The sequence below is a fragment of the Pecten maximus genome, chromosome 9 (assembly GCF_902652985.1).
Source record: "Pecten maximus chromosome 9, xPecMax1.1, whole genome shotgun sequence".
Lineage (NCBI taxonomy): Eukaryota > Metazoa > Mollusca > Bivalvia > Pectinida > Pectinidae > Pecten > Pecten maximus.
In genome coordinates, this window is record NC_047023.1 from 1,573,177 (window position 1) to 1,588,222 (window position 15,046).

The 15,046-nt window shown below is 40.3% G+C and overlaps 1 protein-coding gene across 3 annotated transcripts in view; it reads left to right on the top strand.

The window, feature by feature from the left end:
- Positions 1 to 15,046, top strand: part of LOC117334638 (long-chain-fatty-acid--CoA ligase ACSBG2-like) — a 42,240-nt gene that overhangs the window by 3,396 nt on the left and 23,798 nt on the right. For all 3 annotated transcript variants that reach the window (XM_033894363.1, XM_033894362.1, XM_033894364.1), the window contains exons 2-7: positions 7,372 to 7,454; positions 7,763 to 8,196; positions 8,470 to 8,631; positions 10,827 to 10,912; positions 11,851 to 11,939; positions 12,432 to 12,633. In XM_033894363.1, coding sequence (XP_033750254.1) covers positions 7,408 to 7,454; positions 7,763 to 8,196; positions 8,470 to 8,631; positions 10,827 to 10,912; positions 11,851 to 11,939; positions 12,432 to 12,633 — 1,020 coding nt within the window. In that variant the 5' untranslated portion in view covers positions 7,372 to 7,407. The remainder of the gene's footprint in view (positions 1 to 7,371; positions 7,455 to 7,762; positions 8,197 to 8,469; positions 8,632 to 10,826; positions 10,913 to 11,850; positions 11,940 to 12,431; positions 12,634 to 15,046) is intronic.

A 15,046-nucleotide genomic window follows, 5' to 3' on the forward strand; every position in this document is an offset into this window, starting at 1 on the left:
GAGGCTGTGGTATGTTCTTGTTTGTAGTGAATGTGTGTTTTGGGAGGCTGTGGTATGTTCTTGTTTGTAGTGAATGTGTGTTTTGGGAGGCTGTGGTATGTTCTTGTTTGTAGTGAATGTGTGTTTTGGGAGGCTGTGGTACGTCCTTGTTTGTAGTGAATGTGTGTTTTGGGAGGCTGTGGTATGTCCTTGTTTGTAGTGAATGTGTGTTTTGGGAGGCTGTGGTATGTCCTTGTTTGTAGTGAATGTGTGTTTTGGGAGGCTATGGTATGTCCTTGTTTGTAGTAAATGTGTGTTTTGGGAGGCTGTGGTATGTCCTTGTTTGTAGTGAATGTGTGTTTTGGGAGGCTGTGGTACGTTCTTGTTTGTAGTGAATGTGTGTTTTGGGAGGCTGTGGTATGTTCTTGTTTGTAGTGAATGTGTGTTTTGGGAGGCTGTGGTATGTCCTTGTTTGTAGTGAATGTGTGTTTTGGGAGGCTGTGGTACATGTATGTTCTTGTTTGTAGTGAATGTGTGTTTTGGGAGGCTGTGGTATGTCCTTGTTTGTAGTGAATGTGTGTTTTGGGAGGCTGTGGTACATGTATGTCCTTGTTTGTAGTGAATGTGTGTTTTGGGAGGCTGTGGTATGTCCTTGTTTGTAGTGAATGTGTGTTTTGGGAGGCTGTGGTATGTTCTTGTTTGTAGTGAATGTGTGTTTTGGGAGGCTGTGGTACATGTATGTCCTTGTTTGTAGTGAATGTGTGTTTTGGGAGGCTGTGATACGTTCTTGTTTGTAGTGAATGTGTGTTTTGGGAGGCTGTGGTATGTCCTTGTTTGTAGTGAATGTGTGTTTTGGGAGGCTGTGGTATGTCCTTGTTTGTAGTGAATGTGTGTTTTGGGAGGCTGTGGTACGTCCTTGTTTGTAGTGAATGTGTGTTTTGGGAGGCTGTGGTATGTTCTTGTTTGTAGTGAATGTGTGTTTTGGGAGGCTGTGGTATGTCCTTGTTTGTAGTGAATGTGTGTTTTGGGAGGCTGTGGTACGTCCTTGTTTGTAGTGAATGTGTGTTTTGGGAGGCTGTGGTATGTCCTTGTTTGTAGTGAATGTGTGTTTTGGGAGGCTGTGGTACGTCCTTGTTTGTAGTGAATGTGTGTTTTGGGAGGCTGTGGTATGTCCTTGTTTGTAGTGAATGTGTGTTTTGGGAGGCTGTGGTACGTCCTTGTTTGTAGTGAATGTGTGTTTTGGGAGGCTGTGGTATGTCCTTGTTTGTAGTGAATGTGTGTTTTGGGAGGCTGTGGTACGTCCTTGTTTGTAGTGAATGTGTGTTTTGGGAGGCTGTGGTATGTCCTTGTTTGTAGTGAATGTGTGTTTTGGGAGGCTGTGGTATGTCCTTGTTTGTAGTGAATGTGTGTTTTGGGAGGCTGTGGTATGTCCTTGTTTGTAGTGAATGTGTGTTTTGGGAGGCTGTGGTATGTTCTTGTTTGTAGTGAATGTGTGTTTTGGGAGGCTGTGGTATGTCCTTGTTTGTAGTGAATGTGTGTTTTGGGAGGCTGTGGTATGTTCTTGTTTGTAGTGAATGTGTGTTTTGGGAGGCTGTGGTATGTTCTTGTTTGTAGTAAATGTGTGTTTTGGGAGGCTGTGGTATGTCCTTGTTTGTAGTGAATGTGTGTTTTGGGAGGCTGTGGTATGTCCTTGTTTGTAGTGAATGTGTGTTTTGGGAGGCTGTGGTATGTCCTTGTTTGTAGTGAATGTGTGTTTTGGGAGGCTGTGGTATGTCCTTGTTTGTAGTGAATGTGTGTTTTGGGAGGCTGTAGTACGTCCTTGTTTGTAGTGAATGTGTGTTTTGGGAGGCTGTAGTACGTCCTTGTTTGTAGTGAATGTGTGTTTTGGGAGGCTGTGGTATGTTCTTGTTTGTAGTGAATGTGTGTTTTGGGAGGCTGTGGTATGTCCTTGTTTGTAGTGAATGTGTGTTTTGGGAGGCTGTGGTATGTCCTTGTTTGTAGTGAATGTGTGTTTTGGGAGGCTGTGGTATGTTCTTGTTTGTAGTGAATGTGTGTTTTGGGAGGCTGTGGTATGTTCTTGTTTGTAGTGAATGTGTGTTTTGGGAGGCTGTGGTATGTCCTTGTTTGTAGTGAATGTGTGTTTTGGGAGGCTGTGGTATGTTCTTGTTTGTAGTGAATGTGTGTTTTGGGAGGCTGTGGTATGTCCTTGTTTGTAGTGAATGTGTGTTTTGGGAGGCTGTGGTATGTTCTTGTTTGTAGTGAATGTGTGTTTTGGGAGGCTGTGGTATGTCCTTGTTTGTAGTGAATGTGTGTTTTGGGGGGCTGTGGTACGTCCTTGTTTGTAGTGAATGTGTGTTTTGGGAGGCTGTGGTATGTCCTTGTTTGTAGTGAATGTGTGTTTTGGGAGGCTGTGGTATGTCCTTGTTTGTAGTGAATGTGTGTTTTGGGAGGCTGTGGTATGTCCTTGTTTGTAGTGAATGTGTGTTTTGGCAGGCTGTGGTATGTCCTTGTTTGTAGTGAATGTGTGTTTTGGGAGGCTGTGGTATGTTCTTGTTTGTAGTGAATGTGTGTTTTGGGAGGCTGTGGTATGTTCTTGTTTGTAGTGAATGTGTGTTTTGGGAGGCTGTGGTACGTCCTTGTTTGTAGTAAATGTGTGTTTTGGGAGGCTGTGGTATGTTCTTGTTTGTAGTGATGTGTGTTTTGGGAGGCTGTGGTATGTCCTTGTTTGTAGTGAATGTGTGTTTTGGGAGGCTGTGGTATGTCCTTGTTTGTAGTGAATGTGTGTTTTGGGAGGCTGTGGTATGTTCTTGTTTGTAGTGAATGTGTGTTTTGGGAGGCTGTGGTATGTTTTTGTTTGTAGTGAATGTGTGTTTTGGGAGGCTGTGGTATGTTCTTGTTTGTAGTGAATGTGTGTTTTGGGAGGCTGTGGTAATTCCTTGTTTGTAGTGAATGTGTGTTTTGGGAGGCTGTGGTATGTCCTTGTTTGTAGTGAATGTGTGTTTTGGGAGGCTGTGGTACATGTATGTCCTTGTTTGTAGTGAATGTGTGTTTTGGGAGGCTGTGGTATGTCCTTGTTTGTAGTGAATGTGTGTTTTGGGAGGCTGTGGTATGTCCTTGTTTGTAGTGAATGTGTGTTTTGGGAGGCTGTGGTATGTTCTTGTTTGTAGTGAATGTGTGTTTTGGGAGGCTGTGGTATGTCCTTGTTTGTAGTGAATGTGTGTTTTGGGAGGCTGTGGTATGTTCTTGTTTGTAGTGAATGTGTGTTTTGGGAGGCTGTGGTATGTCCTTGTTTGTAGTGAATGTGTGTTTTGGGAGGCTGTGGTATGTCCTTGTTTGTAGTGAATGTGTGTTTTGGGAGGCTGTGGTATGTCCTTGTTTGTAGTGAATGTGTGTTTTGGGAGGCTGTGGTATGTTCTTGTTTGTAGTGAATGTGTGTTTTGGGAGGCTGTGTTATGTCCTTGTTTGTAGTGAATGTGTGTTTTGGGAGGCTGTGGTATGTCCTTGTTTGTAGTGAATGTGTGTTTTGGGAGGCTGTGGTACGTCCTTGTTTGTAGTGAATGTGTGTTTTGGGAGGCTGTGGTATGTCCTTGTTTGTAGTGAATGTGTGTTTTGGGAGGCTGTGGTATGTTCTTGTTTGTAGTGAATGTGTGTTTTGGGAGGCTGTGGTATGTTCTTGTTTGTAGTGAATGTGTGTTTTGGGAGGCTGTGGTATGTCCTTGTTTGTAGTGAATGTGTGTTTTGGGAGGCTGTGGTATGTCCTTGTTTGTAGTGAATGTGTGTTTTGGGAGGCTGTGGTATGTCCTTGTTTGTAGTGAATGTGTGTTTTGGGAGGCTGTGGTATGTCCTTGTTTGTAGTAAATGTGTGTTTTAGGAGGCTGTGGTACGTCCTTGTTTGTAGTGAATGTGTGTTTTGGGAGGCTGTAGTATGTCCTTGTTTGTAGTGAATGTGTGTTTTGGGAGGCTGTGGTATGTCCTTGTTTGTAGTGAATGTGTGTTTTGGGAGGCTGTGGTATGTCCTTGTTTGTAGTGAATGTGTGTTTTGGGAGGCTGTGGTATGTCCTTGTTTGTAGTGAATGTGTGTTTTGGGAGGCTGTGGTATGTCCTTGTTTGTAGTGAATGTGTGTTTTGGGAGGCTGTGATACGTTCTTGTTTGTAGTGAATGTGTGTTTTGGGAGGCTGTGGTATGTCCTTGTTTGTAGTAAATGTGTGTTTTGGGAGGCTGTGGTATGTCCTTGTTTGTAGTGAATGTGTGTTTTGGGAGGCTGTGGTATGTCCTTGTTTGTAGTGAATGTGTGTTTTGGGAGGCTGTGGTATGTCCTTGTTTGTAGTGAATGTGTGTTTTGGGAGGCTGTGGTATGTCCTTGTTTGTAGTGAATGTGTGTTTTGGGAGGCTGTGGTATGTCCTTGTTTGTAGTAAATGTGTGTTTTGGGAGGCTGTGGTATGTCCTTGTTTGTAGTGAATGTGTATTTTGGGAGGCTGTGGTATGTTCTTGTTTGTAGTGATGTGTGTTTTGGGAGGCTGTGGTATGTCCTTGTTTGTAGTAAATGTGTATTTTGGGAGGCTGTGGTATGTCCTTGTTTGTAGTGAATGTGTGTTTTGGGAGGCTGTGGTATGTTCTTGTTTGTAGTGAATGTGTGTTTTGGGAGGCTGTGGTATGTTCTTGTTTGTAGTGAATGTGTGTTTTGGGAGGCTGTGGTATGTCCTTGTTTGTAGTGAATGTGTGTTTTGGGAGGCTGTGGTATGTTCTTGTTTGTAGTGATGTGTGTTTTGGGAGGCTGTGGTATGTCCTTGTTTGTAGTGAATGTGTGTTTTGGGAGGCTGTGGTATGTCCTTGTTTGTAGTGAATGTGTGTTTTGGGAGGCTGTGGTATGTCCTTGTTTGTAGTGAATGTGTGTTTTGGGAGGCTGTGGTATGTCCTTGTTTGTAGTGAATGTGTGTTTTGGGAGGCTGTGGTATGTTCTTGTTTGTAGTGAATGTGTGTTTTGGGAGGCTGTGGTATGTCCTTGTTTGTAGTGAATGTGTGTTTTGGGAGGCTGTGGTATGTTCTTGTTTGTAGTGAATGTGTGTTGTGGGAGGCTGTGGTATGTCCTTGTTTGTAGTAAATGTGTGTTTTGGGAGGCTGTGGTATGTTCTTGTTTGTAGTGAATGTGTGTTTTGGGAGGCTGTGTTATGTCCTTGTTTGTAGTAAATGTGTGTTTTGGGAGGCTGTGGTATGTTCTTGTTTGTAGTGAATGTGTGTTGTGGGAGGCTGTGGTATGTCCTTGTTTGTAGTGAATGTGTGTTTTGGGAGGCTGTGGTATGTCCTTGTTTGTAGTGAATGTGTGTTTTGGGAGGCTGTGGTATGTCCTTGTTTGTAGTGAATGTGTGTTTTGGGAGGCTGTGGTATGTCCTTGTTTGTAGTGAATGTGTGTTTTGGGAGGCTGTGGTACATCCTTGTTTGTAGTGAATGTGTGTTTTGGGAGGCTGTGGTATGTCCTTGTTTGTAGTGAATGTGTGTTTTGGGAGGCTGTGGTATGTTCTTGTTTGTAGTGAATGTGTGTTTTGGGAGGCTGTGGTATGTCCTTGTTTGTAGTGAATGTGTGTTTTAGGAGGCTGTGGTATGTCCTTGTTTGTAGTGAATGTGTGTTTTGGGAGGCTGTGGTATGTTTTTGTTTGTAGTGAATGTGTGTTTTGGGAGGCTGTGGTACGTCCTTGTTTGTAGTGAATGTGTGTTTTGGGAGGCTGTGGTACGTCCTTGTTTGTAGTGAATGTGTGTTTTGGGAGGCTGTGGTATGTCCTTGTTTGTAGTGAATGTGTGTTTTGGGAGGCTGTGGTATGTTCTTGTTTGTAGTGATGTGTGTTTTGGGAGGCTGTGGTGTGTCCTTGTTTGTAGTGAATGTGTGTTTTGGGAGGCTGTGGTATGTTTTTGTTTGTAGTGAATGTGTGTTTTGGGAGGCTGTGGTATGTCCTTGTTTGTAGTGAATGTGTGTTTTGGGAGGCTGTGGTATGTCCTTGTTTGTAGTGAATGTGTGTTTTGGGAGGCTGTGGTATGTCCTTGTTTGTAGTGAATGTGTGTTTTGGGAGGCTGTGGTACGTCCTTGTTTGTAGTGAATGTGTGTTTTGGGAGGCTGTGGTATGTCCTTGTTTGTAGTGAATGTGTGTTTTGGGAGGCTGTGGTATGTCCTTGTTTGTAGTGAATGTGTGTTTTGGGAGGCTGTGGTATGTTCTTATGTTTTTCTCCTTGCAATTGTGAATTAATATTCATTTACATTGGAACATGTCAAAAACAATAGTTAGTTAGAATGAATGCATGTGATGCAATGGTATGGAAACTATCAAAATCAATGACATATTAAATCTAACATTAGCTGGAATACGAGGAATGGTATTTACATAAAGGTGAGTGGAATTACCTGTAATATGTTCATTTATTTGCTCACAAACCCAGCTTATGCCGTGAAGTGGCATCGTCTGTCTGTCTGTCATTCGCCCATCTGACCATCTACACTTCAAACAACTTCTCAATAATCAAGAGGCCCAGAAACCTGACATTGGGCCTGTATTAGACTGCAAAATTCATTTTAAAAGTAAATAAACCTAGACTTTTCTTAGATAAAGTGGTAGTCAGCTTAACATCCCCATAAATGACCTAGATCAACTTCAAAGTTATATCTATTAGAAGCAGTTGAGAAATACAGGCCCATTTGGCCTCTTGTATACACACAGTAAAATGTAGGACAGTGCTACTGAGCTATGCACATTGCATCATGTAAAAATCCTCAACGCTGATAACGTTTTTGTTTTACGTAAAATCGATGGGATGACGGATGTCACACTTTATCAGCATTTGTTGTCCACCTTTGAGTATTTACTGGAACTACGTATGTTAAGTGTCATCATAGGATGAATTTTCACATATATATTCATAATCTTCAGAATATAAATGAAGTTGCAGATATATTGCATGAAGAATTTACTTGCAGATTGTGTTACATATTTTTCTAGAGCTCTCCTAGTGTTTTATAGCTCACCTACCTGTAGGACAAATGGACTTGTGGCATCTGATTTATCATTGAAGTCCAGGCACATTTATCATGGTAGTTGATGTCTAGCATCCTGGAAAGACTTGAAATCCACATGACATCAGTGACCAAAAAGTTAACTTTGAAAGTAAATTAAGTTGTGTGAAAGAAATCTTTCAATGATGTCTTCCCTTCATCAGCTTTATGGGTCAATTTTAATGGGGCTTCTTACTTTCCTTGTAGAGTTGTGTAAGGAAAAACAAAAAGATTTATCAAAAAATTGAAAGTCTAGCATATATATGGAGCCTTACAATAATAATTGTCATAGTGTTCGTCTGTCTGTCCATCAGCTTTTTGGCAGTTTTATCATGTATCCGTTTATCTTTGCAGTCATTCAAACTGGAATAAGTGGAGCTACAACAAAGAATGGCGGACGTGGCATCCTTGCCTCCTGCTGGCATGGAAGAAATAGAGTAGGTATCAAACATTTTCAGCATTCAAGTATGCTCTATATTTAGACACTTAATGACATTCAGTGATATCTTGAAATACCATTTTAATTTGAAAATGGGATAATACCGGATATTTTTCAAAACTTTCGAAAGAAATAAATAGGTGATAATTTCACTCTCAATTATAATTAAAGAAAAAAATTATTTCAATTGAAAAAACAATTTTGTTAGAGAATTGAATCACTTGTGTACATGTACATGTATTTCAGTAATTTGTTAATGTTTGGTTGTTTAATTCAGATTTTATTTTATTTTCATGTGTGTTTTAGAGTCCAGATTGAAGATGCGGAAAATGTTGAGAACAACAATTTATCAGTCCCACCATCTGAGCCAATTGAAACTAATGTCAAGGTCATCAGTGCCAAGGTTACAGATTCAAAGAAGGAAGAGGTCAATGGTACTGTGCGTGGAGATGTGAAAGTCAATGGTGTCACTAATGGCGATGTTAAAGTCAATGGTGTCATGACTGGTGGAGAGGTCAATGGTACTGTGATTGGAGATACCAATATCACCAGTACCAGTAATGGCGATGTTAAAGTCAATGGTGTTACTAACAGTGATGCCAGTGTCATGGCTGGTGGAGAGGTCAATGGTATTAGTGCAGCAGAAGTCAAGGTCAAAGATACAACTCTGGCAGAGGTCAAGGTCAATGGGTCCCCTAAAAGTATAATAGCCCAGAAAGAATCTGTGCCAAAAAGAAGTGGTAAGATTGGGATATTGTTTATTTCTGATCTTGATGAATTCCGTATGTACAAAGAAAAAAGTAAAGAATATTTGCCTTTGTATTGAAGTATTCTTACATATCCACATTAATGTATATTGTAGTCCTTGATCTTTAAACACTTTATCATTCTGAAGATTAAAGTTTCAATCACTTGAAAACAAATTTTATTACAAAATGCCTGCTTATTTGAAAGAATGCAAAAGAAAACAAATTCTACATACCTATCCTTACTGAAGTTTAAATTAAATCTAGGTATTGATGACCTGCTGCCAGCCACAGCAAAGTTCACAACACGGAGAGAGGATGCGATCCAGCTACGAATGGATGACACAGGACCGGGGGCCATGAAACCTCTAACTGTTCCAACAGTCTTCAAAAACACTGCAGACAAGGCTCCTAATGCTACAGCACTAGGTATGGTTATACCGTAGACAAATCTCGGCTCTACAGCACTAGGTATTAGTATACCGTAGACAAATCTGGACTCTACAGCACTAGGTATTAGTATACCGTAGACAAATCTGGGCTCTACAGCACTAGGTATTAGTAAACCGTAGACAAATCTGGGTTCTACAGCACTAGGTATTATTATACCGTAGACAAATCTGGGCTCTACAGCACTAGGTATGGTTATACTGTAGATAAATCGGGGCTCTACAGCGCTGGGTATTAGTATACCGTAGACAAATCTGGGCTCTACAGCACTATAGGTATTGGTATACCGTAGACAAATCTGGACTCTACAGCACTAGGTATTAGTATACCGTAGACAAATCTGGACTCTACGGCACTATAGGTATTAGTATACCGTAGACAAATCTGGACTCTACGGCACTATAGGTATTAGTATACCGTAGACAAATCTGGGTTCTACAGCACTGGGTATTAGTATACCGTAGACAAATCTGGACTCTACAGCACTAGGTATGGTTATACTGTAGATAAATAGGGGCTCTACAGCACTATAGGTATTAGTATACCGTAGACAAATCTGGGCCCTACAGCGCTGGGTATTAGTATACCGTAGACAAATCTGGGTTCTACAGCACTGGGTATTAGTATACCGTAGACAAATCTGGGCTCTACTGCACTAGGAATTAATATACCGTTGACAAATCTGGGCTGTACAGCACTGGGTATTTGTATACCGTAGACAACTCTGGTCTCTACAGCACTAGGTATTAGTATACCGTAGACAAATCTGGGTTCTACAGCACTAGGTATTAGTATACCGTAGACAAATCTGGACTCTACAGCACTAGGTATTAGTATACCGTAGACAAATTTGGACCCTACAGCACTAGGTATTAGTATACCGTAGACAAATCTGGGCTCTACAGCGCTAGGTATTAGTATACCGTAGACAAATATGGGCTCTACAGCACTAGGTATGGTTATACCGTAGACAAATTTGGACTCTACAGCACTAGGTATTAGTATACCGTAGACAAATCTGGGCTCTACAGCACTAGGTATTAGTATACTGTAGACAAATCTGGACTCTACAGCACTAGGTATTAGTATACCGTAGATAAATCTGGACTCTACAGCACTAGGTATTAGTATACCGTAGATAAATCTGGACTCTACAGTGCTAGGTATTAGTATACCGTAGACAAATATGGGCTCTACAGCACTAGGTATGGTTATACCGTAGACAAATTTGGACTCTACAGCACTAGGTATTAGTATACCGTAGACAAATCTGGGCTCTACAGCACTAGGTATTAGTATACTGTAGACAAATCTGGGCTCTACAGCACTAGGTATTAGTATACCGTAGACAAATCTGGACTCTACAGCGCTAGGTATTAGTATACCGTAGATAAATCTGGACTCTACAGCGCTAGGTATTAGTATACTGTAGACAAATCTGGACTCTACAGCGCTAGGTATTAGTATACCGTAGACAAATCTGGACTCTACAGCACTAGGTATTAGTATACCGTAGACAAATCTGGGCTCTACAGCCAGGGTTGCCACCCTCTTGAGATGCTAAAGTGGGAGATCTCCCACCAAGTTATTGTTCAAACATTTTAACGACATCAGATTGTTTTTGTGCAATATTTTTTATGCCGTGGCGCTGTGTCTGTTGACAACTTTTCCATTTAAACAACTTCTCCTCAATAACCAAGAGGCCCAGGGACTTGATATTGGGCCTTCAGCATGCTAGGGTGAAGGGCTACCAAGTTTGTTCAAATGAATGACCTTAAACTACATTCAATGTTACAAAGGTCAAATAGGCTGAATTCTTCAAACAATGATTTCTCGATAGCAAAGAGACCTGATGTTTGGCCAGTTGTGTAATGGAATGAAGAACTAGAAAATTTATTGACATGAATAAACCTAAAAAGCCTACTGATATTTGAATAAAGTGGTTATCAGCATAGTATCTACAGAAATAACCTAAATCAATCAACTTCAAAGTTGCTGTAGAGCCAGGTGAGCGATACATGCCCATTGGGCCTCTTGTATCTATTCCCTATATTTTGACCCCTGTTACAATGGTAGCATTTCACCTGACAAATACATTCTCCATCTTGACCATCATTCTGACCATTGTCTCACTTGATCACTGTATATATTGACCACCTGTATAATCTCCACAGGTGTAAAGAGAGATGGAGCCTGGGTAAAGTGGACATACAAACAATACTATAATGATGTCCGCCGGGTAGCTAAGGCTTTTATAAAGGTAAGCAGTATAGGGTTTTACAGGTAATTATTGGGAGTAATACACCTGTAGGTATGGTCAAAGTGAGACAGGTAACACAATACTATAATGATGTCCGCTGAGTAGCTAAGGCTTTTATAAAGGTAAGTTGTATTGGGGTTTTACAGGTAATTATTGGGAGTAACACACCTGCAGGTATGGTCAAAGTCAGACAGGTAACACAAATTATTGACAAGATTACAAAGTCAGTTGTATAGATTAACAGACAAAGCCAGAAAAATTCTCTCCTTTTAAATATAATTACCATAGGTATTTTTGTATGTATCTATTTTTGCAAATTTCTTCACCCTGTCAAAATTGTAAAAATTAAAAAGTGGAAATTAAGGGTGAAGTTAGTGAGTCATTACTATACTTGTATTTTGATTATGCTTATAAATATTTCGTAAACAGTGCTGTACTCTGACAGTGCAAAGGCATATAATTGTAACTGCCTGTCAAAGATAAAAAAGTCATTCTTCTGAAACAGTGAAATTGCAAAAATTAAAAATTATGAAGATTACACAAGGTATATTTTAATGATTTTTGGCAAAGTTCCACCTCGCATAAATAGTCCAATATACATATGATATGATCCAATACATTCTTAGTGCAATCCCTGTCTATATATTTAGGTTTTCTCAATGTATTTCTTGAGCGAGGACATAATATTCAGCAAACATTGTTCCCCATTTTCCCCTTGATTTTAAACTCTTACTTGAAAATGGTCATGAAAACCACTAATTTTTTTAATAGCAATCAACATTTGAAATTTGTGAATGTTTCAACTTTCAAAGCTTGTTATCTTCAAGGTGAAAACTTTTTTGCTATGTTCAAGAATTTTCATCACCCCAAGATTTGCTGAGATTGATGTCGTGAAAATACACTTACTTCCATGCTAAAATATGAATCTGCTTTTGTAGCTTGGGCTGGAACCATACCATGGTGTTGGAATTATCGGATTCAACTCTCCAGAATGGTTTATAGCAGACTTGGGTGCCATATTTGCTGGGTAATTATCAGAAAGATCAGGGTAAAGATGCAGGGATTAACTAAATAAAAAAAAAATATCAAAATGCCATGATTTTTGTCTTAACCATAAAAAATCCTCGTATTGATGAATTGGTACTTGAAATATTTAATTGATATTGTTACGCATTGCAGTAAATTTATGAGGTAGTGTTACAACACTGATTAAAAGTTTGATCATGTTCCGAAATAAAAAAAAAAAAATGTTGCGGTGCTCTGTAATCAGTGTCTGTCGCACTCATATCACTTGCATATATCAAGGTCATGGTCAAAAAAAAAAAAATCAGTCTATAAACAATTTTTTGACCTCTGTTAGTCTGAATTCAATCAGACTAAATCCAATGTTTCCTCAGAGAATAAAAAAGTCTATCAACAATATCTTGATTTCTGTAATATGCCAATTAGAATGTAATGTCACGATCAAGTTAGGTTCCTTTTTAGAGGCACACACATTGTGGGATCCTTATCATTTCAGGGGATTTGCTACAGGAATTTACACAACTAACACCCCCGAGGCCTGTCAGTATGTGGCTGCAGATTGTGAGGCAAATATCTTGGTAGTCGAGAACAACCAGCAGCTACAGAAAATCTTAAAAGTCTGGGACAACTTACCCCACCTCAAGGCTATTGTTCAGTATGATGGAGAGGTGGCTGAAAGGAGAGACAATATCTACTCGGTAAGTACCGAGACAATATCTACTCGGTAAGTACCGAGACAATATCTACTCGGTAAGTATCGAGACATTGTCTACTCTGTAAGTATCGAGACATTGTCTACTCGGTAAGTACCGAGACAATATCTACTCGGTAAGTACCGAGACAATATCTACTCGGTAAGTATCGAGACATTGTCTACTCAGTAAGTATCGAGACATTGTCTACTCAGTAAGTACCGAGACAATGTCTACTCGGTAAGTACCGAGACATTGTCTACTCGGTAAGTATCGAGACATTGTCTACTCAGTAAGTACCGAGACAATATCTACTCGGTAAGTATCGAGACAATATCTACTCGGTAAGTATCGAGACATTGTCTACTCGGTAAGTACAGAGACATTGTCTACTCGGTAAGTATCGAGACAATATCTACTCGGTAAGTATCGAGACAATGTCTACTCAGTAAGTACCGAGATATTGTCTACTCGGTAAGTACCGAGACATTGTCTACTCGGTAAGTATCGAGACAATATCTACTCGGTAAGTATCGAGACAATGTCTACTCGGTAAGTATCGAGACAATATCTACTCGGTAAGTATCGAGACATTATCTACTCGGTAAGTATCGAGACAATGTCTACACGGTAAGTACCGAGACATTGTCTACTCTGTAAGTATCGAGACAATATCTACTCGGTAAGTACCGAGACATTATCTACTTGGTAATTATCGAGACAATATCTACTCGGTAAGTACCGAGACATTGTCTACTCGGTAAGTATCGAGACAATATCTACTCGGTAAGTATCGAGACATTATCTACTCGGTAACTACCGAGACAATATCTACTTGGTAAGTACCGAGACATTGTCTACTCGGTAAGTACCGAGACAATGTCTACTCTGTAAGTACCGAGACAATATCTACTCGGTAAGTACCGAGACAATATCTACTCGGTAAGTACCGAGACAATATCTACTCGGTAAGTACCGAGACATTGTCTACTCTGTAAGTATCGAGACAATATCTACTCGGTAAGTATCGAGACAATATCTACTCGGTAAGTACCAAGACATTGTCTACTCAGTAAGTATCGAGACATTGTCTACTCAGTAAGTATCGAGACAATATCTACTCGGTAAGTACCGAGACAATATCTACTCGGTAAGTACCGAGACATTGTCTACTCGGTAAGTATCGAGACAATATCTACTCGGTAAGTATCGAGACAATATCTACTCGGTAAGTACCGAGACAATATCTACTCGGTAAGTATCGAGACAATGTCTACTCTGTAAGTATCGAGACAATGTCTACTCGGTAAGTATCGAGACAATGTCTACTCTGTAAGTATCGAGACAATATCTACTCGGTAAGTATCGAGACAATGTCTACTCTGTAAGTATCGAGACATTGTCTACTCGGTAAGTACCGAGACATTGTCTACTCGGTAAGTACCGAGACATTGTCTACTCGGTAAGTATCGAGACAATGTCTACTCTGTAAGTATCGAGACAATGTCTACTCGGTAAGTATCGAGACAATATCTACTCGGTAAGTATCGAGACAATATCTACTCGGTAAGTATCGAGACAATGTCTACTCGGTAAGTACCGAGACAATGTCTACTCGGTGGCTGAAAGGAGAAACAATATCTACTCGGTAAGTACCGAGACAATATCTACTCGGTAAGTATCGAGACAATGTCTACTCTGTAAGTATCGAGACAATGTCTACTCGGTGGCTGAAAGGAGAGACAATATCTACTCGGTAAGTACCGAGACAATATCTACTCGGTAAGTATCGAGACAATGTCTACTCTGTAAGTACCGAGACATTGTCTACTCGGTAAGTATCGAGACAATATCTACTCGGTAAGTATCGAGACAATGTCTACTCTGTAAGTATCGAGACAATATCTACTCGGTAAGTATCGAGACATTGTCTACTCGGTAAGTATCGAGACAATATCTACTCGGTAAGTATCGAGACAATGTCTACTCGGTAAGTATCGAGACAATATCTACTCGGTAAGTACCGAGACATTGTCTACTCGGTAAGTACCGAGACATTGTCTACTCGGTAAGTACCGAGACAATATCTACTCGGTAAGTACCGAGACATTGTCTACTCGGTAAGTATCGAGACAATATCTACTCGGTAAGTATCGAGACAATATCTACTCGGTAAGTACCGAGACAATATCTACTCGGTAAGTATCGAGACAATGTCTACTCTGTAAGTATCGAGACAATGTCTACTCGGTAAGTATCGAGACAATGTCTACTCTGTAAGTATCGAGACAATATCTACTCGGTAAGTATCGAGACAATGTCTACTCTGTAAGTATCGAGACATTGTCTACTCGGTAAGTACCGAGACATTGTCTACTCGGTAAGTACCGAGACATTGTCTACTCGGTAAGTATCGAGA